Source organism: Halichoeres trimaculatus, unplaced genomic scaffold (assembly GCF_033239565.1).
Source record: "Halichoeres trimaculatus isolate MK-OKI-2021-1 unplaced genomic scaffold, fHalTri1.1 fHalTri1_scaffold_6, whole genome shotgun sequence".
Classification (NCBI taxonomy): domain Eukaryota; kingdom Metazoa; phylum Chordata; class Actinopteri; order Labriformes; family Labridae; genus Halichoeres; species Halichoeres trimaculatus.
Window position 1 is genome coordinate 1,360,242 of NW_027437184.1, and position 26,443 is coordinate 1,386,684.

At 39.2% G+C, this 26,443-nt stretch overlaps 1 protein-coding gene across 1 annotated transcript; it reads left to right on the forward strand.

Moving 5' to 3' along the window:
- Window positions 1-727: 727 nt before the first annotated feature.
- hspa4a (heat shock protein 4a) lies at window positions 728-25,268 on the forward strand. Its single transcript, XM_074672205.1, has 19 exons — window positions 728-1,047; window positions 4,516-4,573; window positions 4,662-4,802; window positions 5,191-5,313; window positions 7,339-7,438; window positions 7,855-7,988; window positions 8,248-8,492; window positions 8,613-8,689; window positions 10,596-10,747; window positions 11,090-11,196; window positions 14,221-14,354; window positions 14,807-14,982; window positions 16,052-16,135; window positions 18,655-18,807; window positions 19,044-19,169; window positions 19,256-19,363; window positions 20,506-20,625; window positions 21,022-21,183; window positions 24,327-25,268. Exons 1-19 carry the CDS (start codon window positions 941-943, stop codon window positions 24,519-24,521), a joined length of 2,502 nt encoding a protein of 833 aa, XP_074528306.1. The 5' UTR covers window positions 728-940; the 3' UTR covers window positions 24,522-25,268.
- Window positions 25,269-26,443: the final 1,175 nt, after the last annotated feature.

Here is a 26,443-nt window from a genome sequence, read left to right on the forward strand (position 1 = left end):
CTGTCATTTCAGTGTCAAAGCTCCATTATTATTTATCTTTAACTGTCATTAGAATCAACATCAATATAAAATTATAATGATACCTGTTCCAAATCATTCAGATTATAATTTGTGCAGATACAAAATTAAAGTTAATACTAAATAAGGCTTTAAAAGTTTCAAAAGAAATAAAAACATGTAATTGTGAGACAGGATTATGACTTTTAATTACTTAAAAAAAAACAGTATTTTTTTATGATACTTTAACTTTTATTTTTGCATTACTTGATTCTGTTGTGCTTATTAATTTTGTGTAAAGAGGAAGTGAAAAGTGTGAATAACTTAATAGAATCAGTTGAATACAAAACATTACTCAAATGTGTTGACATAAGTGATATTTCAGATGCCTCGATTCTGTTTGAAATCTAATTCCTTTTTTGTACTTTATCCACTCATGAACAGAGCCTGTGTGGTTGGCTGGTGTATGACTTCATATATTTAACACCCTCTTACGGCAGAGTCTATTTTTGTCCCCCTACTTTGAGGTGGGGCTTCATAAAACAGATCAGTCAATAATTAATAAAACGTTTGATAGTTCCAGGATTTAAAGTAAACCCCGATTTTGTCTAAAATTGACAGAAACTTCATGATATTTCTCCATGAGCCCAGAAACAGCTCACATGCTTTTAGAAAGGTCCAGAGAAATCTAGAACACTGTAGATCTCGCGATAACTCCGCGAGATGTCATGTAAAACCACCTTGCTGCTGCAGGCTGCCAGCACAGATCAGAGGCACCGGCAATAATCAGCGGTGTGAGGATTATGACTGGAACTAGTCTAACCACATACAGCGGGTTGTAACTACTTCACTTGACTTTTTAGCATCTTGAAAACGTAGCTGCGCGTTTGTTTATTTCTGTTAGTGAAGCTGAGGAAAACGTTGTTGCTAAAAGGCATTGAAGATGTCAGTGGTGGGATTTGACTTGGGCTTTCAAAGCTGCTATGTAGCTGTAGCCCGAGCCGGAGGAATCGAGACAGTCGCTAACGAGTACAGCGACAGAAGCACACCGTGAGTATCTTAATATTTACGAATCATTTTAAAGAATATATGAAAAGGAGAGTTTTGCCTGTTTGCTCCTAACGATTGTTGCAACGCCGGTGTCAGGGTAGTGCACGTGAACGCAGCGTTACTGCCCAGCTAACTTGTGTTAGCTAAACTTGTACCTCTGTGTCTTATCTTGGGTTATGTTACACTGAATGATTTTTGGTTCGTAAAATTAGTGTAAGTTTCTTTATGTTTTCACTGAGAACGTTTAATAACTTTAAAATCTTCATATATATGTCAGCTCACTCATATGGAGCTAACTGTAAGCTAAGCCCCGTTTATCATAACGGCACAGTACGGTGTAGAGTTGGGTTGTAGTTGTCAGGCGTGCACGAGCGGGCGGTGTTGCCCCCTCCATGTTCTTAGCACTGTTGGTCTCGTGAAGGTAGAAGCTCCGCCCCTCCGGTGTACCCCTCGTGTCAATCCAAGCGCTTTACGTTATATGCTGTACGATGACGACATCAGCCAAATGCCTGTTAGAATATTCTAGCAAGTTTAAAGCCCAGAATAGTGAAACAAATCGCTTTAAAATCTGTAATGCTTGGATTAAAACATAAAAATCAAATTTATCTTTGATAAATTATCTGTTTCAGATGAAGTTGTGTCACTGCAGTTTATGTGTATGTCCTGGCGCGGCACACTTTGTACCTGGCTGTTACTTAGCTTAAATCTTCAGGGTATCACAAGATATTTAATCACTTTCATCACTATTTTCATCACTTAAAAATTATTCATGGGTCTGCGTGGACTTTTATACGTAGTATGAGAATAGGGTTGCTTATTACTATATAATTAAACGTTATGTTATTAGTAGAAGATGTTTGTATTTATTTAAAGAGGTGTTTTGAGATGTAACCAGATGGTCTTATCTTCAAGATTACCACAATCTCAGCATACAAAGTTGATTTAGATAACCATTTATTAAGCTATTATTAAACGTGCTAAGCAAGTCAAACGTGTAAAGTTTGAATTTATTAAGAAAGATCAAATGTACAAATTGTGCAACAGCTAGTTTTGAAATTGATACAATCACAGTGATGCTGATGGAAAATGATTTTTATCCTATCTATTACAAGTTAGTTATTTTAAAAAATAGTTTAGTTGGTCTGTGTTTCATTCATGTTGAAATTAAAAAAATAGATGTACAAAAAATAGATGTACAATATAAAAATGAAAAAAAGGAGCAGAAAGAAAAAAAGTCTTATTATATTTCTATCTGTCTCTTCACTCACAAAATGTTAAATTAACTTAAATAATAATATTTTATTTTATTTTTATTTATTTTTTTACGCTGTTGAACATGTTTATTTCTTCTCTTACAAGAAGTGTCTTATTTTTTCCATTATTTGTTGACTTGTGTTGGGAAATGAACAAATAGCATCACCTTAAACTTGTTGAAAGGTCATGAAGTAACTTGTAACAAACAATTCATAATTGAAAATAGCTTTATATCCTGATAAATCAGTGGACAAGAGAAGAGACACTTTCTGCTTTTGCCCCATTCATTAATAGTTGCTCGCTGGTCAAATAAAATATTTAATATCAGCTTTGTTTTCCTTTAATGTTTTGACAGGAGTGTTTTTCAGAATTGTGGAATTTGGATTATAATCTTAAAATCAGTCATTAGGATTTAAAAGGTGATAATTTTGCCTTTTTGCTGTAAGCTTGCCTACAGCTGTCTTGAATAATGCTTAAGAAATATTTTCTCTCTTTTTTCTCTCAGTTGTCTCCCAATAAATTATTTTCTAGTTTTTCTAATTGTTCCTGTGTTCTGCCATCTCACTGCTCATACAAATAGTATCAGAAAACTTCAGACAGGATTTGGGGACATTTAGGGCCGAAAAAAATATTGTTTCAGTATCGCCATCCCAATATGTGCCTGTACCTCTTAAAGTTGTAGGGCGGATGGGATATGTTATGCTTATTCTAGAAATGTCTCTAAACATGACTTGTCATTGATTCACATCTCTGGCAAAAGATTATTTAAGCCAACAAAACTCTGTGAGCCTCTGTGCGTCTGCTCAGCCTGAATGAGCGCGCTCCTGCTGTGCCGCTGGCTCTCACACTCAGGCTGGAGGGGCGCAGCATGTTCACATATTTAATAAATATCCCTGTTAGAGTATTTGTTTGCAGGGGAAAACTAATGTGGAGGAGGAGGAGCTGGTTATAAAAAAACTCTGACCTGATGTTAGAAAAAACACATGCAGGAAATATTATAGATCAATAGGGCTGAACGATTTTTGGAAAATAATCTGATTGCGATTTTTTTGGACCAATATTGTGATTGCAATTTGCATTGCATTTTATTTATTTAATTTAATTTAATTGAATTTAATATTTTTTTTTATTTTTATTTTTTAATTTTTTTTGTTGGGGGGGGGGGGGATCTTTTGCATTATTTTCTAAAACAATTAATAAAATCATTCTATATCATTCTATATGAAGGCTAGGCCTACATGTTATGATGAAATAAAATAGACTGAACGTTTGTGTACCTGAAACTATTTTTAAACTTTTTTTTTTTTAAATTGTAGACTCTGTGATTTAAAAATTGCACCGTGTTACATTGTGATGCTGGTTTAAATTCGATTAATTGTTCAGCCCTAATCAATATCAGTAATTAATAGAAATCATCATGATTGAGACTCTTTGCTAACGTGAACAACCTTCACAGAGGCAGAGAGAGATGGTCTGTTTCCACCATTTCAGGGAGAGTTCAGCTGAACAGAGCGAAGCAGGAAACTTTTGAAATATTGCTAATTACATCACAGGAAATAAAAACATTGCATGATAATTTTTTAAAAATTATGCAGTCTTAATAAATGCAGACACAATTTATTTCTAACTCACATAAGTACAAGAACTTATTAGTTTAGTTTATAACTACTGTGACATTAAACTATTGCTCCAAAAAACATTTCTGATTATTATTTTATTGCTCTACTACACTTTAAAATTAAACTAAAAATGCTTTTAAACTAACTGACTCAAGATAAGAGAGAAAACATTGATATTTACAGCTTCAAAACCCACATCATCAAGTTTAGTAAAAAAATATTTTGAAGATACTTTGAGATTGTATTTACTATACAGTTTATGGGCAACGAACAGCGGAGTAGCTCTTTGGCGCCATCTACTGCAGTGGAGGTGCAGCAGACGTATTGTTCTTCCAGCTCACCTTAAATAAGAATTTTTGATTTAACAAAAATACAGATATTAAGAATTTTTGATATTTTTACAAAAGGTCAAAGAATCACGATATATTGCTGTATCTATATTTTTTTCCTACTGGACATGAACGCAGCATTGCAAGTTTATATATTGAGAAATAAATATGTTTTATACTCCTCAAAGTGTTTTTGTTTGAGATGCCCACAAACAAACCTGCTGAACCTGCTTCTGTTACTCCTCTTTCTCTTCTGGTGTCTCCAGGTCATTTGTATCATTTGGACCAAGAAATCGATCAATAGGAGCAGCAGCAAAGAGCCAGGTAAAACCAGTCTGGTCACCGTGTCAAAGGCCTCATGACAATAAACACAAACAGCAGTTTTATCTCCTCTCCTTTGCCCTTTGTCCAGGTGGTGACCAACTGCAGAAACACAGTGCAAGGCTTCAAGCGGTTCCATGGCCGGGCCTTTTCAGACCCGTACATCCAGGCGGCCAAGACCAACTTGGTGTACGACCTGGCACAGATGTCGTCTGGATCCACTGGTATCAAAGTAAGATTAATAAAACGTTGTCTCTGCTGTGTTAGAGCTCCAATAACCCTGGACGGTGTCTGAGGAAGGAAACATACCCAGAGTTCTTTGAAAGTACTCAAAGCTTGGCTCGCTCACAAACACAGAAAACCCAGCCAGGCGTGTTTTTGTCCCAGTGGAGATAATTAAACTAAGTCCTGAAGACAAAATGAAGCAAACAAGAAACTCAGAGTGAATTAAATCAACCTGCTGTTGTCTGCAGAATCCTTCAACAGTTTCCTCACTGCGTATATTAAACTTTCTGCAGCTTCATCTCCATGTGTGATGTTGCTTTTCTGAATATTTGATCCAGCTAATTGTAAAGCTGTTCAGAAGCCTAAGCTCTTTATCTTATTTCTGTCCTCTCTAGGTGATGTACATGGAGGAGGAGCGGGTGTTCAGCATCGAGCAGGTCACCGGCATGCTGCTGACCAAGCTGAAGGAGACTGCTGAAAGTGCGCTGAAGAAACCCGTGGCAGACTGCGTCATCTCGGTAAGCGAGCGCGCAGACAGGTGCAGCGGTTTAACAGCTCCAGCAGTGCGTGCAGAAACCCATTTGGGTAGATTTGTCATCACCCAGTCAGAGCTCTTTGTGGAAACGGCCACTAATCCTGGAGGAAAGAGGCAGAGAGTGTGTTCAGAAACACAGATTTACATACTGATGTTCAGAGTGGAGCAGTTAAAATCTTCATTTCAGGGTAAAAGGGAAAAAAAATCCTTGTTTAAGCTGCTCTGGTGCCAAATGCATCAGCACCATGTGACATTTCAGCTCCCAGCACTTCACCAGATGTCTGCTCTGAAAGCCTTATTTCCTCTGCTGCACCTTGTGGGGTGAAGAGTGGGACGTGTGTGTGTGTGTGTCTGCGTGTGTGTGACAGTCTCTCATGCTGTGCTCAGTGTTTGAATTCAGCATCTGTTACGTAACACCACAGATCTCACACACACACACACACATTAACACAGAGGCTTCTGCTCTCCCTGTGCTTAAATCTACAGTTTGCATCTGCCTTAGGGACAGATAACATGTTATTATTATTACCGCGACCAGCCGCTAAATTTAGCTCCTGAGCTTTTCCACAAGGAGATGATTTGTTTTGGCTCCTGGAGAAAGTGACATGGAAACATTATCCAGACGTCTTGTGATGCAGGGGGTTTATTTTCATCTTTATTAATGTCCTGGTCTAAAGTTTTATTTATGTTTGGGTTCCAGTAAAATATCATCCGTATCATTCAACCCTGTGATCCTAAACACATAAAGGCAGGCTGATCCTTAAAAAGTCTTAAAAGGCTTTGAATTTATGAAGGCCTTAAAAGGTCTTTGATTTACTTTAAAGTCTTAAAAAATGTTAACACATGTTAGTTTGATTGTAAATAGTCCAAAATCTTAAAATGAATTATAACACTATTTTTTCAAAGTAATTTCCTGAGTAACTCTCGCTGTAATACCACCCAATCACGATAGGGGAACCAAAAAACATTGTTGTAGTTGCAGCTGGGACTATATTAAAGGTCCCACGTCCTGCTCCTTTCCTGCAGTTTAATCTGGATCATTGATGTCTTCATGAAATGTTAGTAACATGTTTTGGTCCAAAAAGCCAATAAATCAAGCACAGCAGCATTGTTTCCAGGCTCTCATAGCCCCTCTGTTCAGAACGCTCTGATTTAGTGGGCGTGGCCTTCATATGTAAATGAGCCACCGCTGATACCGCCCCGCTCTTCCACGTCACTGAGAGCGGCGCCACGAGCTCCGAGTGCACAATGTTTAGAAAACAGAGAAGCTGGTTTACCGTAACATTACAGGCTAAAACAACAGGCTAACTGCAGCTAAAGTTAGCATCCTGAAGCTAACACAGAGACAGGGGGGACACTGAGGAAAAGCTCTTCCATCTGCTCCACAGCACACAGCATTTAAAATACTCACATTTCCAGGGTCCCAGGTTTGTTGGAGGATGGTTGGTAATGCGCCTGGATTCAGGACCAGTCTATTGGCTAGCCCTCTGTTGGACTGTCCAAAGTTGGAAAAGCAGTCGGCCGTGAAGTGACTAGCACACACATGCTCAGTTTTACTGAGTGTAGCTGGAACATTTCCTGATAAATGAACTCTAGACACTTAGTCTGTCTTCTTCTGAGATGGGAAGCTTGAGCATGGAACTATGTGGCTGTTTATAGACAAAAACAGAGCAGTGATGGCTCTTCAACTCTGCTTTGGTGGACCAATCAGGTCAGACTTGCTCCTGATTGGTCAAAAAAGGGAATCGCTGACGTCGGCAAATCCCCAAATCCAAACAGCTGGTTTTAGGTCAGGATTTTACATTCACAAGCTCTACTAAGAACAGGTTTGGTCATTAAATATCACATTTTGTGGGCTGGGAGGAAAGACAAAGACCCACACATTTCACTAAAAGACTTAATAAAGTGATTTTTGCGTTTGGGTTTTTTTTTCCATTTGTGTTTATTGTGAAGTTGGTTTTAGATTTAGTTTCAAATGTCATAAAGATTTTACCATTTTCCCTTGAAGGTCCCGAGCTACTTCACTGACACAGAGAGGAGGTCTGTTATGGATGCAGCTCAGATCGCCGGCCTCAACTGTTTACGGCTAATGAACGACACCACTGCAGGTGCGTCCAAACACAGTGTGCTCTGTTTTAGTCTTTCTGCTGTAATGTGCTTCCTAAAACGAGCCGTTTTGTCAGATTTATATTTTCTTTACTTCCTGGAGCAGTTGCCCCTGTCAGACCAGCTATGAGAAAGTGCTTAGTCGTCCTCTACTTGCCAAGTATATGACAAAATGTAGCCTGTGAGTCATAGCTGAGCAGAGGTACCCGGTGTTGAGGCACGCCAGAGCTGTAAATCTCTGAAAATATGACACAGCAGAGCTACAGTATATTTTCACTTTAGACTTTCTCATGAGGTGTGGAGCAGAAACAGACTAAAGATTAGCCTAATTTAAGTTTCTGAAGTCTCTGGGTGACTCTTTTCTGTTGCACACACACCTGTACGCATGCTAACACCAGGTAATGCTCGCTTCCCGCAGTGACTCTCGCGTACGGCATCTACAAACAGGACCTGCCGGCCCCAGAAGAGAAGCCCAGGACCGTGGTGTTCGTAGACCTGGGCCACTCAGGTTACCAGGTGTCAGTTTGTGCCTTCAACAAGGGGAAGCTGAAGGTGGGTGATGAATAATTTGTGTGTTTGAAAAGAGACACTGAGGAGGGGGAAATGTGTCAGACAGGATCTTTTCAGGCGGCTGTTTTGTCCTAAGGGTTGATTTTTCCTCCTGTTTAAATGAACAGACTGTGAAACAAATGCACATACGCAGACTTTTGGCTTTTTAAAATATACACTTTGATATCTGACTGAGCTGAAGAAGCTTTCTTACATGGTTTGAACATAAAACGTAAAATGTTTTCTCCTCCTCCTCTGTCAGATCCTCGCCTCAGCGTTCGACTCAGAGCTCGGCGGGAAAGACTTTGACGACATCCTGGTCCGTCACTTCTGTGAAGAGTTTGCAAAGAAGTACAAGCTGGACGTCAAGTCCAAACCCAGAGCGCTCGTCCGACTCTACCAGGAGTGTGAGAAGCTGAAGAAGCTGATGAGTGCGAACTCCTCAGACCTGCCTCTCAACATCGAGTGCTTCATGAATGACATCGACGTCTCCAGTAAACTGAACAGGTAAGACAGATTTAATTAAGGAAACGAAGGAGACAAAGCCTGTTGTTTTGTAAAGACTTGATTATCTGGGGAATTGCCAAAGTGTAAGTGTGTTAATAATCTTTAACCGTGTGTCCCCAGAGGTCAGTTTGAAGAGATGTGCGCGGCGCTGCTGGCCAAAGTGGAGGCTCCTCTGCGCAGTGTAATGGAGCAAGCCAGTGAGTAAAGTGACCTCATACGCAGCTGGGCTGTTTCTCATCAGCACGCGTGTGCTCACACAGAGACGTGGTCATGTGAGCTTCCCTCAGGCTGCACAGCTGCTTCCCTGGCTCGCTTTATCTCTCTGCCATCACCTGCTGCTTTTAGTAAAGACGACGACACAAACAAACAGCAGTGAGGTGTTCAGTGCTGCTGGGTGACATGTCGTCATGCATGTGCTGCTTTACTGTGAGACAGCTGTGTGTTCATGTGTTTTCTTTCAGTGTTTACGCTGCAAAAACTGAAATCTTATCAAGTGTTTTTGTCTTATTATACTCGATGTGAGCCACATTTAACTGGTCAGTCCAAAAAATGTTGTTGTAAGTTATTTAAAGATTAAGTGAGATCTTAATTGCTGTAACAAGTAAAATAAATTCAAGATTCAATACTTTACACCCTAACAATAAAGACTATTCATAAAAAAGATTAAAAAAAAAAAAATCCTGATATTTTAACGGTCTAATGCTGCGGCCACACCGGACGCAAATTTAAACGCGCGTCACAACTGTAACGCCTGAGTCTGGACGCTGGACTTTTTTGCCAAGCTGAGGGGCTGACGTGCGTCTCTGTGCAGGCGGAGTAGAGAGCTCGTTCATTTAAAGACAGAAAGCCCAAAGAGCATCTGAAAAACAATGAGCTGTGGTTTCATCATGACAGGAGAGTGTGTGAGCTTTGATCACCATCAAGGCCTGCTGCCTCTCCCTGGTAATCCACCTCCACTGGCCCTGCCTGGCTGTTCCCTGAGACCTCATCCTCCACCCCCCTGAACCCCCGACCCATGTTCCCAGAGGTCTCCCTGGGGATAATGAAGGGATGGAGGAAAGAGAGGAGCACAGAGAACTTCCATCTTTTCCCTGGCTCTGCCCCTGCCCCGCTCCTTCCTCCTCTCTATCAGGCTCAAAACTCCACTGAGGAAAACACAGTCGGACTCAGCGATGACCCGTGTCAAAGCCTGCTCTTTTTTTCTGCTCTCTGTAGAGTACACACGTAGCATCGTATAACTCTGGATGATGACACACCGCACAGATTGTTTTCTCCTCCATCCTCCAGTGGAGTTGGAGTCAGAGCAGGCGGCGGTTCCCCCCCAACGTCATCAAATCAATGACGTCGTGGGGGAATGTCATCGCTGATTGGCGACCGCGGCACAGCCTTCACGCGAATTCGCGTTGAAAGTTTAATATTTTCAACTCAAGCGTTTAGGCCTCTGACGCCCCAAACGCTCAGTGCAAACACGTCCAATGCGCCATTCGGGGTGAATCGGCGTCCAAACGTGTCTTTGCATTGACTTTGTATGTAATCTTGACGCAAATTCGCTTTCGGTGTGGCCGTACCATTATGAAAGTACGTCAGCTAATAAGATACGATAAATAAACCAGGGAAATAAATATGACGCTTGTGCAAGATTCAGCAAAAGTACAAAAACATTGCCCCTAGATAGATAATAAATAAATACGTACTGTTTCTATTAAAAAGTACCAAACTCAATCAAACTTATATTTAACGACTAAATTACTGAATTACTCGAACATAAATCTGCCAATGAAATAAGAAAAATTTGCTCCAAAATCAGCTTAAAATTAGAATAATGTCCTTATACAAGTAACTTTTCTCTTGTTCCATTTGCTGATTTTTTTTTTTTTTTACTCGTTACAGCAATTCAGAGCTCATTTTTCTCTTTAAATATTTTGAAATCAGACATTTTTCTGGACTGCTCAGGTGAATGTGGCTCAGATTAAGTCTAAAAGACATTTTCTACTGAAAATAAGACAAAAACACTTGGTAAGATTTCAGTTTTTTTGCAGTGTACAATCAGAGTTATAGAAAGCAGCGCTGTGAATTCCCTGACACTCCTGTTTCTGTCTCCAGAGCTGAAAAAAGAGGACATCTACGCAGTGGAGATCGTCGGCGGTGCATCCAGGATACCGGCCATTAAAGAGAGAATCAGCAAATTCTTCGGCAAAGAGCTGAACACCACCCTGAACGCAGACGAGGCCGTGGCCAGAGGCTGCGCTCTGCAGGTAGGACTCACCTGGCAGGACTCACCTGGCAGGACTCACCTGGCAGGACTCACCTGGCAGGACTCTCAGCTCTGGTCCGTCAGTGACTCACAGCAGACGCTCTCTGGCAGCTGTGCTGGGGAAGTGGGAGGAGATGCTTCAAGGATTAGTGTTAAAACACGGGGCTGTGCTTTCTGAAAGCTGTGTCTCTTTTCTGATGAATGATGATTAAAATGCCAAATGTTTTCTCATCCCTGTTGTTGTTCTTTTGGGTTTTAGGATTGTTTTATTAAGTATGAAGCTGAATCTCTTGCTCTGAGCTTTTCTAACTGGTGTAATGATCTGGTGTCGTCTCCTCCTCAGTGTGCCATCCTGTCACCAGCGTTCAAAGTCAGAGAGTTCTCCATCACAGACGTCGTCCCTTTCCCCATCTCCCTGAAGTGGAACTCAGCCGCCGAGGAAGGGCTGAGGTACGGTTTCTCACACCAACAGAGACAGGAGATGATGCTGAGATAAACGTTTGTTCCTCACAAGGGAACAGCGACTCCCTGAGACACTGAGACTGGTTTTAAACCTCATCAAAATAAGCTTCAGACGTCTCATTGGGAGTGTTGTTTTGTTGGTACCACTCCCGTCTGCTGCAGACGTTTACCTGTACCTGCAGGATTACCTGCCACACCTGCACACACCCAGAGTCCGTTTGGGAATCTCATATCTCTGCTAGCTGCTTCTACTTTTCTCTAAATCATCTCTGAATTTGGGCCAGTTTAAAGCTTTGTCAGATAATTAACAATCTCAGCCTCACTTTAAACAAACCCTTAGCCTCGTTGAGCTTTTTGACGGTGGCGTACGAAGCAGTGTGTGAGCAGATTAAGCTCCCTAGACCAGAGGACAATTCACCTGCTGATGCATTTTGCACAAATAGATCTGTAGAGGGCTCGAGCAACACTTATCTTAGCGTGTGTGACACAAGGACCTCCGTTACCTGTTCTGTTTGGGAAGTCTGGTCTATCTTTTGATAGCTGTTGCACGCCACTGCACTAAGGTGGTTTTTGTTTTGAGATTTTTTCTGTCGTTGCACATTATGAAGTGATAAACATGTCAAGATCATATGAGAATTGATCTCATGGCTCTAAACTAAATTGGGCTGCAGTTAGAGATGGGTACCTTTCACATTTGAAACGATACCGCACCGATTCTTGGTATCTGGCAATCGGTACCGGTACTCAATGGTACTAATTTTCGGTACTTTTGTGTGTTTATGTGGTAAAAAATATAAATTTGTTTAATAATAAAATCTAAATTCTTTTCAATTTATCATATTTATTCTTCAATATATACCTTTGTAATGCTGTGTTCGTGTCCAGTATAGAAAATCTCCTACTCTCCCACCCCCTCACAGTCACAAGGATGCATTTAGGTACCCAAACATGGTACCTTTTGATTTTACAGTACCCGGTACCTGGTACTTTTGACAGAATTTGATTGGTACCTATGAAAGTACCTATTTTGGTACCCATCCCTAGATGCAGTATTAGAAAAAAAACATCTGATTTATTGGTGAAAGAGATTCCAGTTTGTTGATGTGCTTTTCATTGATGTGCTGAAATTATTCTGCAGACCCCACTTTGAGACTCACTGCTTTAAAGCATTGATAACTGCTGTGAATGCAGGAATGCATACTCACTGTAGCTTCAGATGAGCCTCAGCTGACAGGCTAACATGATTAAAAACTCACTCACAGGACACACAGTAGGACACTCTAACAGCATTTCAGAGATCAGACTTCCATTCATCAAAAACTTACAAACAGTATGACACTTTAACTTCATCATTTTCCATGCTGGACATGAACACAGCATTACAAGGTTATATATTAAAGAACATATGTTAATTTGAAAAGAATATTGATTGTATTATCAAATAAATTGATATTTTTTACCACATTTATACACAAAAGTACCAAAAATTGGTACCATTGAGTACCGGTATCGTTTGCCAGGTACCAGGCATCGGTACTGTGTCGTTTCATATGTGAAAGGTTCCCATCCCTACACACAGGACACACAGTATGACACTTTAACAGCATTTCAGAGATCAGACTTCCATTCCCCCTCAGCCAGGTCATTATTTCCTGAAATTTTCTTTAAAATTTAATTAATTCCTTTAATGTTTGAATTAGTGCTGTCAGGTGATTAAAAAAAATAATCTAATTAATTGCAGGATTTGTAATTAATTAATCTAATTAATCGTATTTTAATCTCATATCTGCTTAAGGTCTCAAAATTAAGAATTTGAATTCCAGGACATTAAAATTACATTAAAAGACATTTAAAAATAAGGTGGGAATATATACAGCACATGTTTAGGTGCCCTGATGCATAAGGAACACATGAAAAAAGTTTTATGGTTCTATCTTCACAAAAACTACACAGTCCTGCACTTAAGATAAGCTGATTTGATTTTTAGGACGGTTTTTGCTTTTACTCAATGTTGACTTGATTTTCACTGCAATATGAACTTCTATACTTCTATGAGGTCAGGAGAACCAGGGCTAAAGGCTAAAAACTGTGAGGAACTATGGACAAAACACTTAATTCAAGTCTTGGATCAAAGAAAAGTGAAGTATTCTCAGTTTAACATGCTCTGAACACACAAACTGTTGCTGATTGGTGCAGAGCAGCCCCAAGCTGAAACATGACACCAGGAAGATGGAGGGAAATATTCAAAGAATTCTTTAGATTTAAATACAGGACAAATATCGATCATTCAGGGCTTGTTTAAAGCAGTAAAGAGTGAAGAATTATCTGTTTTTTACAGAATTGAGCAAACGGTTGATTTTCTGCAGATTTTCAAAAAGGACGTGCGAATAAACGCGATGTGGAAGGCAGTCACAAATCACTCTCGCTTCCCTCCCTCCGTTTTTTTTCACGTGTGATACATTCAGGGACCGTCGGAAATTTGAAAATCTGACGAGAACACCACTTTTTCCAAGTAGGACACATGGTTTGTAAATGCCACACATTTAAAAATAAGTGCATCTTTGAACGCCCCGCGGGTTTGGGATCCAGATTAATCTGCGTTAATTTTTGTAACGCGTTAGTATGCGGTGTAATTAATTAATCTAATTAACGCGTTAAAATGACAGCCCTAGTTTTAATGGATGCAGCCATTTCAACTTTAAATTCATTTATCCATTTCATTAATTCATCCATTCATTTCCTATCATCCAAGAGTTCATGGAAGGCTAATTTAGCATTCTGTGTTAGCATTTCAGCGCAAGCTGCTCCAGCATTCTGCATTCACAGCACAACGTTTTAGAAATTGTTTTTCTAGTTATTTATGAAATGCCTTAGTTAGTGAGGTTAGTAGGTTACACAGTCACAGCTAACAATGCAGGGGAGCTAATAGTTAGCATGATCATTTCTTTCTCTGTTTCCTCATTTTTGTTTTACGCACATGAGTTTTAATTTCTGCTGGTTTGTGTTTTTCAGTGACTGTGAGGTGTTCCCAAAGAACCACGCTGCTCCTTTCTCCAAAGTTTTGACCTTCTTCAGGAAAGAGCCCTTCACTCTCGAAGCATACTACAACAACCCCAAGGAGCTGCCCTACCCCAGCACCACTATAGGTACACCACCACCACCACCACCACCAGCCGTCACAGCCTGTGGAAGAGTTTTTACTCTGATATCCCTCCTCTAATTTCAGTGATTAACTCTCTAATTTAACCTTCAGCTTATAAAATCATGACGTCCACTGAGAGCTATTTTTATCCCCCTGGAGGACGGTTAATTTATAACTCTGCGTGTTTGATTCGTCTCCCGGTTTGAGTGTTTGCAGCTTCTCCTCAGAGTGAATCATTTCAACCTTTCTGAGCATGTGGAAATTCATCAACCAGCTTTGAGTCACAAGATTTCTGGAGTCATGGAGTCGATTGTCAGAGCATGTCGACGGTGATAGTCTGATCATGGCGTGTTCAGAAACACAGAGATGCTTTTTTCTCTCCCCCAGGACTCAGCTGATCCTGAAGGAGGTTTGATTCATGTCAGCTCCTCTGTGTCTCCTCTGCCCCCCCCACAGGTCAGTTCCTGATCAAGAACGTGGTTCCTCAGGCGTCTGGAGAGAGCGCCAAGGTGAAGGTGAAAGTGCGGGTCAACGTTCACGGCGCCTTCAGCGTCTCCAGCGCCTCATTGGTGGAGGTTTTAAAAACAGCCGAGGGAGAGGAGCCGATGGAGACGGACCAGAAGGAGGAGGAGGTGTGTGTGTTTACACTGTGTGAGAGGGAATCATGTTCGCTTCAGATCTTTGTTTCTCAGACTCAGTCAGGCCACACCTTCCTGTTTTTAACACCCGGTCCTGTCACGGTTCAGGAATTCAGAGATCCTGCCGTAACAGGCTCCAGTCTGCTTCAGGGGGCTGCAGGTTTTCCTCCTTCCTGCTCCACTTTCAAACCTTTTTCTCCCAGAGTCCTGCGTTAACGTTTCTCTCCTTTGTGATTGAGATCATCCAGCTTCACACCTGAGCATCAAACCCAGTCAGGGACCATCGTCCATGATGAGACCATCATGATAAGCCCTGTCCTGTCGATGTCCAGGTCCTGATTTAACGCTCAGACTCTGACAGACACCGCGTTAGTCGATTTGATAGTTTAAGAAAATCAGATTCAACAAACAAAGACAGATATTTATTCTCCTGACTCTCTGTAAAGAAATGTTTTAAACAGAATCCCAACAAACCAAAAAGTTTTCGATTGCCGTCTCGATGAAAAAAAAAACGAAGAGTACTGTTCAAAATTGAACCTGCACGATTTTCTAGATAAACTGAAATTTCCTTCAAAACATAAACCCGTGTTTAAGTCCTTTTAACCCCAAACAAAGTCCGTCAGTGCGCCTCGATCTTCCTGCCCTGAAAGTCTGTGAGAAAACAGTCCAGTTATTCACAAAGAAAGGCAAAAAAACAGTGCAAGAAAAATAAAAAAATGAAGAAAAAATTGGTTTCAACCAGGAAAAAAATGTGAAAAACTTCCTCTGTCCAACACACACCTTTTCCTTTTATCACCTGTGGTTCACTCTAACATTTTATTTCACCCATTACATATTTTAAACACAGGGATCATATACCAAGAATAAGAATTGATATTATTATTATTTTGTTCCTGTTTTGTTTCATTTGAACCCCTGACTGTTCATCGAGCTGACCCCGTCACGTCGTCATTTCCAGTGACCAAACGTCGAACCCTGTTGGATCTGTCTTAGGAGAAAATCAGCCTCAGCTTTTATTTTTCAAAGCCTGTTCTGTGTCTTCTCTTCTGTTATTGTGTGTCAGAACAAAATGCAGGTGGACCAGGAGGATCAGAAGCTTCAGACTGGAGAAGCTGGAGACAAGAAATCAGAGGCGGAGGAGATGGAGGTAACCTTGTGCTGGGTGATAAAGCCATCACCTTCGTGCTCCTACATTTTCTGATTTTGTACATAGATTAAAACACACTCGCTGCGCGCGTGGGGAAAGAGACGCATGAAATCCTTTCTGGTGTAATGAACGCTGATTAAGTGAGGAAGAAAAGATGATGTTAAGTCCGCTAAAGGCAGATACACACTACAGGATAATCAGCTGATTTTCTTCCCGATCTCCTTACGATCAGAGCCCGATTGTCTGATGTTCCTGTGGGGTGTGTTCAGACTGAATTGGTCCGGTCCAATCAGCTCTGAAGGCCTCAGAAAGAGAGGTTATGGATAATGAACATGTTTAATATTTGTGAGTAGAAATCCTGTCATGTGGGGTGCTCTGAGAGCAGCTGAGCACGCTCAGTGTGTGACGTCACCCGTACCAAAACAGAATCCAATCATGACGCGAGCTGACTCAGCTCCTGCTGTCTGTGTGACTTTCTCCATGATCATTTTTCTTTTCTCAGCTGAAAACGACCATCATTACTTCTTCCATGTTTGTTTACACCAAAGTCACGGTTTACCACACGCGACCTGAACAATCTTAGGGAAGAATCCTGTAGCGTGTGCCAGCCTTAATGTGTGCAGGAACAAGACACTTTCAGCTTCTACACAGGAAAAATGAACCTGTGGGTTTATCAAAAAACAATTTCCAGAAGTATAAAAACTGAACCCTTCTTTGATTCATGTTAACAACGGTTTAAATAACTTAAAAACACTTGAGCTCATCGATTCTGCTACTGAGTCGTCAGTAGTCAAGGAAGCCTATAGCTGATATTTGCAGCAAAAGTGAAAATGTTGGCGTCAAAATTTGGGAAAATATAAATTCTAACACTTAACTTTTTTTTTAAAGCTTTTAAGAATATGCTTATTAAACAGCTCCAAGCTCAGCAGCTGGCTGATAAAGTTAAATAAAACCTCAAATAAATTAAAAGCTCCCTCAAAGTTTTCTACAGTAAGTCAAGTTTCTCAAAAAATAGCTCTGCGTCTGCCTCAGCTCACCTGGAAAATCTACTTTATCTTCACAATAAGACCATAAAGTGGATAAAACTTTAAAAATGGTTAAAATTGAGTGAATAGTTATCTAAAAAAGAAGGTGTTTAAATGTATGAAATTGTACTCGTGATGTCTTATTCAATTTTAAAATATATTGCAATTTTTCTTTCTTTTTTTTCTTTTTGAATTAAAAAATTGCAGGTTACAAAAAAATATTTTTTTGTGTATTTTACTGTAAGTGATCTAAAACTTAAAATTCAATTAAAAATATGTTTAGCACCAAAAACCAAAATTGAAAAAAAAATCAAAAAATTTGAAATTTCAAAAAATTGAAAAAAAGCTAAATTTCAAGAATTTTTTGTTTCAGTTTTTGTGTATTTTGCTGTATGTTATCTAAAACTTAAAATTCAATACAAAAATATTAAACAGTAAAAAACAAAATTGAAAAAAAAAAAAAAATTGAAAAAAGCTGAAATTTTAAGAAATTCTTGTTTCAGTTTTTGTGTATTTTGCTGTATATTATCTGAAATTTAAATTCAATAAAAATATTTAACACCAAAAAAATAAAATAATAAAATAAAGAAATTGAAAAAAATTAAAAAATAAGCTAACATTTTAAGAAGTATCTTTTTTTTTAATTACATTTGGTTAAGTTTTAGGTTAGAAAAAAAAAGATTCATTAGTATCCATCCATTACTATCAAGAAAAAGTTCAGAAAAAGACAATTCTTTGGAGGTTAATCATCAGTTTTAGCCATGTTGCTTCATTTTTATATCATTTTTTTAAACCAAAAAATGAAAATGAATTAATGAAATGAAATGAATGAAAAATACTTTTATTTATCCCAAAGGGAAATTCAGGAAAAAAATTAGGAAGGTGCTGAAAACATCTGTGATGATCAAATTGTGGACATACTGAAAATTATGCAAACTGGATTTTCAATATCTCCCTTGATTTTTTATTTTCAAACTTGTTTTCCTTGTCCGTTCTCCTTAGATAGTTGATATTTTATAGATAGATATTTTATGCATCCCTAATGAAAATACAGTGATTTGTTGTTAATCACTGAAAGTATGGGTCTGCCTCTCCAACAGTTGTTAGAGGAAACTCAATAGACTCGATAACTTTTACTGTAAGGTCGATCCCCGCCCTCAGTCATTGGACAGCTCTTAGCTTTATCACCCAGCACACAGGTAACCACAGGAAACTGACCTTTAAGAGAGCGTGTTACACACTAAATGATCCCTAACCTTTGAAGGATGCTGTTTTCATTTATCTACACAAATCATTTTCTGCTTTAACACAGACGCACCAACTCACCTGGAATTAAGCAGCAAGTGTTTCGAATCTTTAAACGTTTGATAAAGACGTGTACATCTAAAGGCCACACATTTCAGTCAGTCTGAGCAGGAGCTGCGTCTTAGTCGTATACTCAGAGGTGTTCAGCTGCTGTTTGCATCCACTGATGTTCATCTCTCCCCTTTCCAGACGACAGAAGACGCCAACAAAGAGAAGAAGAACGACCAGCCCCCTCAGGCCAAGAAGCCCAAAGTGAAAACGAAGACGGTGGAGCTGCCCATAGAGAGCAGTCTGCACTGGCAGCTGTCCAATGACGTGCTAAATATGTTCGTGGAGAATGAGGTAATGCGCTAAAACTCACCAGGAATGTCCAGAATGCACCGAGTCGCACAGCGTATCAGAGTTATCAGAGTATTTCTTCTAGTGAAATAAAACTCCAAAGCTGCTCTGAGTTACAGTCTGGGAGTTTCAACATTTAAGGTTTATGAAATTAAAAGAATCAAAGTGTCTTATGTCCCCTCTTCACTCCATGTGTTGCTCTGTGTCTCCTGACCGGGCTGTAACCCTGTGTCTCTCAGGGGAAGATGATCATGCAGGATAAACTGGAGAAGGAGCGAAACGACGCCAAGAACAACGTGGAGGAGTACGTCTACGAGATGAGAGACAAACTCCACGGCGTCTTGGAGAAGTTTGTGACTGAGGCTGTGAGTAAAGATGACTCTGAGCTTCTGAACGTGTACTACATCTTTTCTTTCGATCACACAAACTGAGGGTCTGAACCTGTTTGCAGGATCGTGACACGTTCTCGTTAAAGCTCGAGGACACGGAGAACTGGCTGTACGAAGACGGCGAGGACCAACAGAAACAAGTTTACATCGACAAACTGGCTGAGCTGAAGGTAACTCAGCACAGAGACAGGGTTCCCGCGGATCCTTGAAAAGTCTTAAAAGGCATTGAATTTATAATTCTAAAAATAAGGCCTTAATTGGCATTAAAATGTCTTAAATCCAATTTTCAAAAGTCTTAAAAAATTAACCACATTAATAAGATTTGTGTTAGATTGAACTAAAAAAAAATTTAGCAAAGTGTATCTGTTTTTCAAAAATAATTCACTGATTTATTGTCATGGCAACATCGTGTAATCACAAAAGCAGAACCAACAAAGCAGTGATGTGGCTGCACCAGGATCTTTCAGAGCAGACGCATGTCTTGGTTTTAACTACAGTGCCTGGAGAGGGAAAAAAAGGTGAAAAATTGGCAAAAATAATACAAAAGTGGCTTAGGAAAATTGATTATGGCAGCAAAATTGGAAATTAAATTTGAAATTAAAAGTCAAAAAACATGTAAAAATTACAAAAATGTTTATGACAGTGATCAAAAAAAGTAAATTGGGGTAAAATAGGAATAAAGGTATAAAAACAGGCCTAAAAAGATAAAAATGGTCCAGAAGTAGGACAAAGTGTATGAATAAAGGTAAAAAAAAAAGATGAAATTGCAAAAACTGGAAAAAATGGTATGAAAGTGGAAAAAGGATAATAAATAGGTGCAAAATAGGTATGAAATTTAAAAAAAGGGGAAATTTTGTAAAAACAATTCCAAAAGTAGCTCAGGAAAATAGTCTTTAGCAGCAAAATTGGGAATTATATTTGATATAAAATTTCAAAAAACGTGTAAAAATTACAAAAATGTTTCTGACAGTGGCCAAAAAACGATGAATGGGGGCAAAATAGGCATAAAGCTGTAAAAATGGGGTTAAAAAGAAGGCAAAAAGTGATGTTTTTTATTTAAAATAAACATTGGGTTAAAATGGCCTCTCACCCAGGTAAATCATGAGGTGTTTTTATTTTGTTGTTTTGTTTGTTTCAATTGTGGTTCGTTGTCGACTTGGTCTTAAATTTGATTTTAAACGGCCTCAAAAAAGTCTTAAATAGTCTTAAATTTAACTTGGCTTGAGCTGAAGGTAACTCAGCACAGACTTCGCTCTGCACCGTCCTGTGTTTTCTGTTTCTCTCACCGTCACCGTGACGTTTCTGCCTCCAGAAAATGGGCACGCCGATTTACCTGAGGTACGTTGAGTCTGTGGAGAGGCCGAAGGCGTTCGAGGAGCTGGGCAGACAAATCCAGATGTACATGAAGATCATCGAGGCTTACAAAGCAAAGGTAACGCAGCACAGGCAGATCTTCAGATTGTATTTTTGATTCATCATTTTATAATCTGACACTTAACGAGTTACATCTCGAAGGAAGGGATGATAGTTGATAAATCAGTTAATTGTAATTGTGCAATTTTTGGCACCAGAGACTGAAAGTCAATGTTATTTTTATTATTCTTTGTTTGTTTTGTTAGGAAATTTGAAAGTTATTGACATTCTGATTAAAATAATAAAAAAATGTGGTTTTATTGTATTTGAAAAGGGTGTGTTGTATTAGTATGATACATTATCTTATATTAGTGGTTTATTTGGTCTCAGAATTATATTGACAATAATCAGAGACAATAAAAGGTCCAGGAAAATTTATCATCACAGGCTGTAACCTCCCTGTGTTTGCTGACAGGAGGAGCTGTACAATCACCTGGACGAGCTGGAGGTGACTCGAGTGGACAAGCAGGTGAACGACGCCATGGTGTGGATGAACGGGAAGATGAACCAGCAGAACAATCAGGACCTGACCCTGGACCCGGTGGTCAAGGTCTCAGAGATCCAGGCCAAGACGAAGGTACTGAGAGCACATTCAGAGCACACAATGTGAGGAGCACAGATCCCCTTCCTGTAGATCAGAGGTCCCCAACCCTTCGATCACGATCGACTGGTCAATCTTTGAAGCTTCCCTAGTAGATCTTGAAAATAATAGAAAAATGAATCACTCCTCATCACGTATGATGGAGTCCCGCCGCATAGCTCGCACATTATAGACAAATGTGGAGCATTGCTGGAAAAGTTGTTTGAGGAAATAAAATCTGCGCTTCCTACGATCATTTACCAGAGTTTACAGACACGCTATCATCTGCCTCTTGTGTTTTCTATGCTGTAATGATTCACGTCTCAACTTTAGTTTCCCGTTAGTCATGGAGAAAACTTCTGTTCTACGCTATGCCCAGATTTATAAGATTTAGCAGCATAAGTTCCCTCGGTGTCACTCTGTGTGGGTTATATTTAATTTAACCTCCATCTGAATCAGTTTGTGGATACTGTAATGATGAGTGCTGCGCTCTGACACTGGCGTGTACTTCACATCAGCTGATTTTTAATCCTCCTCCCACTCATACAGGAGTCACCTTTCTGCTCCCTTTGGGACAGAAAAAAAATCAACAGATGAGTTTCCATCCAGCTTTTGGGGATCAAACCTGAAAGTCTGTCAGCTTTCATATCACACTGTTACTGTGTGTCTCTGTGCAGGGCCGTGTCCAGACTTTCAGACTGGGGTGGCTCAATGAGGGCGGGCCAGGGGCGGGGGGGGGGGGTTCACTAACTACAATTGTAATGATATAAGTGCTGTCAGGCGATTAAAAAAATTATCTAATTAATTATGGGATTTGTAATTAATTAATCTAATTAATCTCATTTTAATCTCATATCTGCTTAAGGTCCCAAAACAAAGAATTTGAATTCTAGGACATTAAAATTACATTAAAAAACATTTAAAAATTAGGTGGGAATATATACAACACATTTTTAGGTACCCTGAGGCATAAGGAACATATTAAAAAAGTTTATGGTTCTATCTTTACAAAATCTACACAGTCCTGGACCTAAGATAAGCTGATTTGATTTTTAGGACGGTTTTTGCTTCTGTTCACATTTTACTTGATGTGGACTCAATTTTCACTGCAATATGAACTTCTATACTTCTATGAGGTCAGGAGAACCAGGGCTAAAGGCTAAAAACTGTGAGGAACTATGTACAAAACACTTTTTTCAAGTCTTGGATCAAAGAAAAGTGAAGTATTCTCAGTTTAACATGCTCTGAACACACAAACTGTTGCTGATTGGTGCAGAGCAGCCCCAAGCTGAAACATGACACCAGGAAGATGGAAGCAAATTTTCAAAGAATTCTTTAGATTTGAATACAGGACAGATATCGATCATTCAGGGCTTGTTTAAAGCAGTAAAGAGTGTAGATTTATCTGTTTTTTACAGAATTGAGCAAACGGTTGATTTTCTGCAGATTTTCAAAAAGGACGTGTGGATAAACGAGACCTGGACTGTATCACTCTTGCGTCCCCCCTAAAGCATGTTGCTGACGTCACATGTGATACATTCAGGGACCATCACAAATTTGAAAATCTGACGAGGACACCACTTTTTCTAAGTAGGACAGACGGTTTGTAAATACCAGACATTTGAAAATAAGTGCGTCTTTGAATGGCCCGTGGGTTTGGGATCCAGATTAATCTGCGTTAATTTTTATAACGCGTTAATTTGCGGTGTAATTAATTAATCTAATTAACGCGTTAAAATGACAGCCCAAATAGATATTAAATCCCAGTTTGTGGTTTTAGTGTAAAGTTTTATTTTACATAATGTGCATCAGCCAGTCTGTTATTTTTGAGCAGAACTTTTAAGACAAAATTGATAAGATAAACCTTTGAATTATTAAAAAATGGGACATTTAAAGCAGTAATGGCAAAAACATATTTAATGAAAAAAATCTGTGAATAACATTCCTCATTACTCAATTAATCCCCATATTAATTTGATTGACACACAGTCACATGCAGACAATTCAAATAACAGGAGTCATCTTATTGTCAGCCACCCTATGGACTTGGGCTGAACGATTTTGGAAAATAATTTAATTGCGATTTATTTGGACCAATATTGCGATTGGGATTTAGCATGCAATTTATTTTATTTTATTTATTTTATTTTATTTTATTATGTATTTATTTATTTTCATTTATTTATTTATTTTTATTTATTTATTTTTATTTATTTTATTTTTTATTTTATTTATTAATTAATTTTTATTTTATTTTTTTTATCTTTTATTTTTTTTATTTATTTATTTTTTTTGGGGGGGGGTTCTTTTGCATTATTTACTAAAAACAATTAATAGATAATTCTATATCATTCTATAGTATGAAGGCCAGGCCTTTATGTTATGATGACATGAAATAGATTGAAGCATAAATTGATAGGAATAATATATCTTCATTTAACTGTCACAATCACAGAAGAATATTTACTGATTGAATTAACTTCAAGCCTTGTAGACGTGTGATATTTTTGCCAGAAAAAACAGCATTTTGACTTTTGCTGGTTTTAAGGAAGAAGGAGCACAAGTTACTTTGTCCCTTCCAGGTCTATGTACATGAAACTTTTTTTAATTGCAGACTCTGCGATTTGAAAATTGCACTGTTACATTGCGATGTCGGTTTAAATTTGATTAATTGTTCAGCCCTACTACTGACTGTCTCAGACTGGCTGTTTGTAGCTATGATCCAGACTACAACACATGTTTAAGTTCCATTTATTCATAATGTAAAAGGAAAAAGTTGTAACATCCAAAGAGTTTCAGCAGGTAAGCAAAACAGCTTCTAACACATAAACATGATGGACTAAAGAGATCTTGGGCTCAAAAAGGTTGGTGACCACTGCTGTAGGTGTATCTTGTGTAATAAAGGACCATAAATCAGATAAAGCTGGAGTTTTGTCTCAGCCCGTCATTGTTTAAACCAGGAACAAAATCTTGAAACTTCACAGCCAGCAGCAGAACAACTGCCAGCTTCAATATCACAACCACACTCTGTAAGAGCAGAAGTGTGAAACCATGAAACAAAGAGTCATTGTGCATCATCTGTCATGTCTTCTCTGAATCCACCCATCCTCTTACACAATCCCACCTGTGTCCTCTTCCAGGAGCTTTACTCCGCCTGCAACCCTGTGGTCTCCAAACCCAAGCCCAAGGTGGAGCCTCCCAAAGAGGAGAAGACGGAGAACGGGCCGGTCAACGGGCAGGAGGAGAACCAGCAGGGTAACCCGGACAAAGCTGCGTCAGCGGGCACAGAACAGGGACCAGGGGAGAACAAGCTCCCAGAAATGGACATCGACTAACTGTCGCAGCTTCAGCTCCTCCTCCTGCTACTCCCCCACTTCTGTTCTTCTTCTGAGATTGTCATTGACGTTGCAGTAGCCGCTCTCTTGAAGACACAGTCAGCAGCGACCTCCATCACTCAGCCTCCCGGGCATGTCATTTCTCAACCCCTCTGATGAATATTGCTTAATATTGATATAAAACGGACGATTTTATGACCCACGAGTGGCGACCATGGGATGGAAGAGTCTCTTTGTGTTGCTTTGGCGGCCGTTATGTTAAAGATTGTTTTGTTCAGCATCTTCTGAGCATATTTAATCAACGAATGTCAGATTTTAAGAATTGTAAGCAAGAGAGAAGAGAAGAAGTAATAGACGCAGGATACATGTAAATGTAAGATATCGCAGTATGTCATAAAGAGATATAGATGTAAACAAACATGGATTGATTCAAGTTGTACATGAAGAATAGAGCAGTTTTTTCCACTATGAGTAAATGTATCTGCTGGACCGTAACGTTCTCAGAAGCAGTTTTTAAGTTTGTCGTACTGTATGTTTGAACTAGATCCAACATGTCATGCAGGGTTTCATCGTCTGGCTTTCCTCACTCAAAGCAATGGTTTGTTGGTTGTTCTCTGGTAGCCTCGTATCGTTTCATGTTTTGTTTTTTTACTTAACAGTGTGAATGCTGGTCCAGCAAATTGCCTTCTGGGTGCTGCTGCTGTTGTTGCCACGTCACGATAAAGAAGCAGAAATAAATCTTGTCAAAAAAAAGCTTATCATGTGAGAAACTGCTCGCTATGTTGAAATGCTTTGCCTGATTTTCATTGTTCACATTTTAAACTATTTAGCTTCTTCTGGAGGTGGGTACTATGACTTTTCTCATCTCTAACCCTGAAACTTTCTGATTTATTCAGCTTTTTATCACAAAATTTCACCATTTAAAATGAATGGGGAACTCCAGCTCTTCCACCTAAAACTCCCTTCAACTTTCAGACGCTGTAACTTCAGCATACTTCCACTTACAGACTTGATTTTTGCTTTAAAATGTTCACTGATCTTTCAGCTATTTATGTGTGATGTAACTTTTAGATATCTTACACAGTTTTTGAGATTTCACTGTTTAAGCAACATAAACTTTTCAGGTTTTTCACTGAAATCTCAGCTCCTAGATTGCAGAACCTCTTCAGCTAGAGTGAAGGAGGCTGCTGCTGAGACGTTACACCTTTCTCAAACAAATTGTCATAACTTCAAGAATCTTCACTCTAGAAACATCAAAAATGCATCAAAATGTTACCTGACTTCTCCTGCTTCTAACAAAGGGCATATCCAGGAAAAATATTACACTGTTTGGTCGGTATGGAGCCAACTGTCTGACAAAACCTGATTTGGCTCCCATTCACTCCCATGTAATCTTTGATCACAAGCTTCTGCAGAGCACCTTTAGTTACTCCACTTTTAGATCGCTGCCTTGTGCACATTTCTGGCTCTACAGACATATTAAACACATAACTATGTTCGTTAGAGTCTTGAGTCTTGAGTTGCCATTGGTACAGCCCTTCTTTTTTCTTGCTATCACAGTCTTGGCACAAAGGCAGCTTTTTTGGGCCTTTGTCTAACCACAGCCTGTATATAGAGTGGACAGCGTGGCTCCGCCATTTATCATTGTACAGTTTTGAAGCCAAAATATCCCGTCACAGGCAGCCAGAGTCTGCGCAGTAGAGACTGTGAGGGATTCTGGGAGAATCTGAGTGGAGCTGGGTGATAAAAATGATATATATTTTTTTCTTTCGAGACTCTAATCACTTCCTGACTCTACCTCCCGACATATTTTACAATCCCCGAAGAAAATACACAAGAATGGCAGCTGTCGATCATCGTTAAACGTTACGTAATGCCTCGTTTTTAACCTCGTATAACTAATGAAAACAAAACTTTTCAGA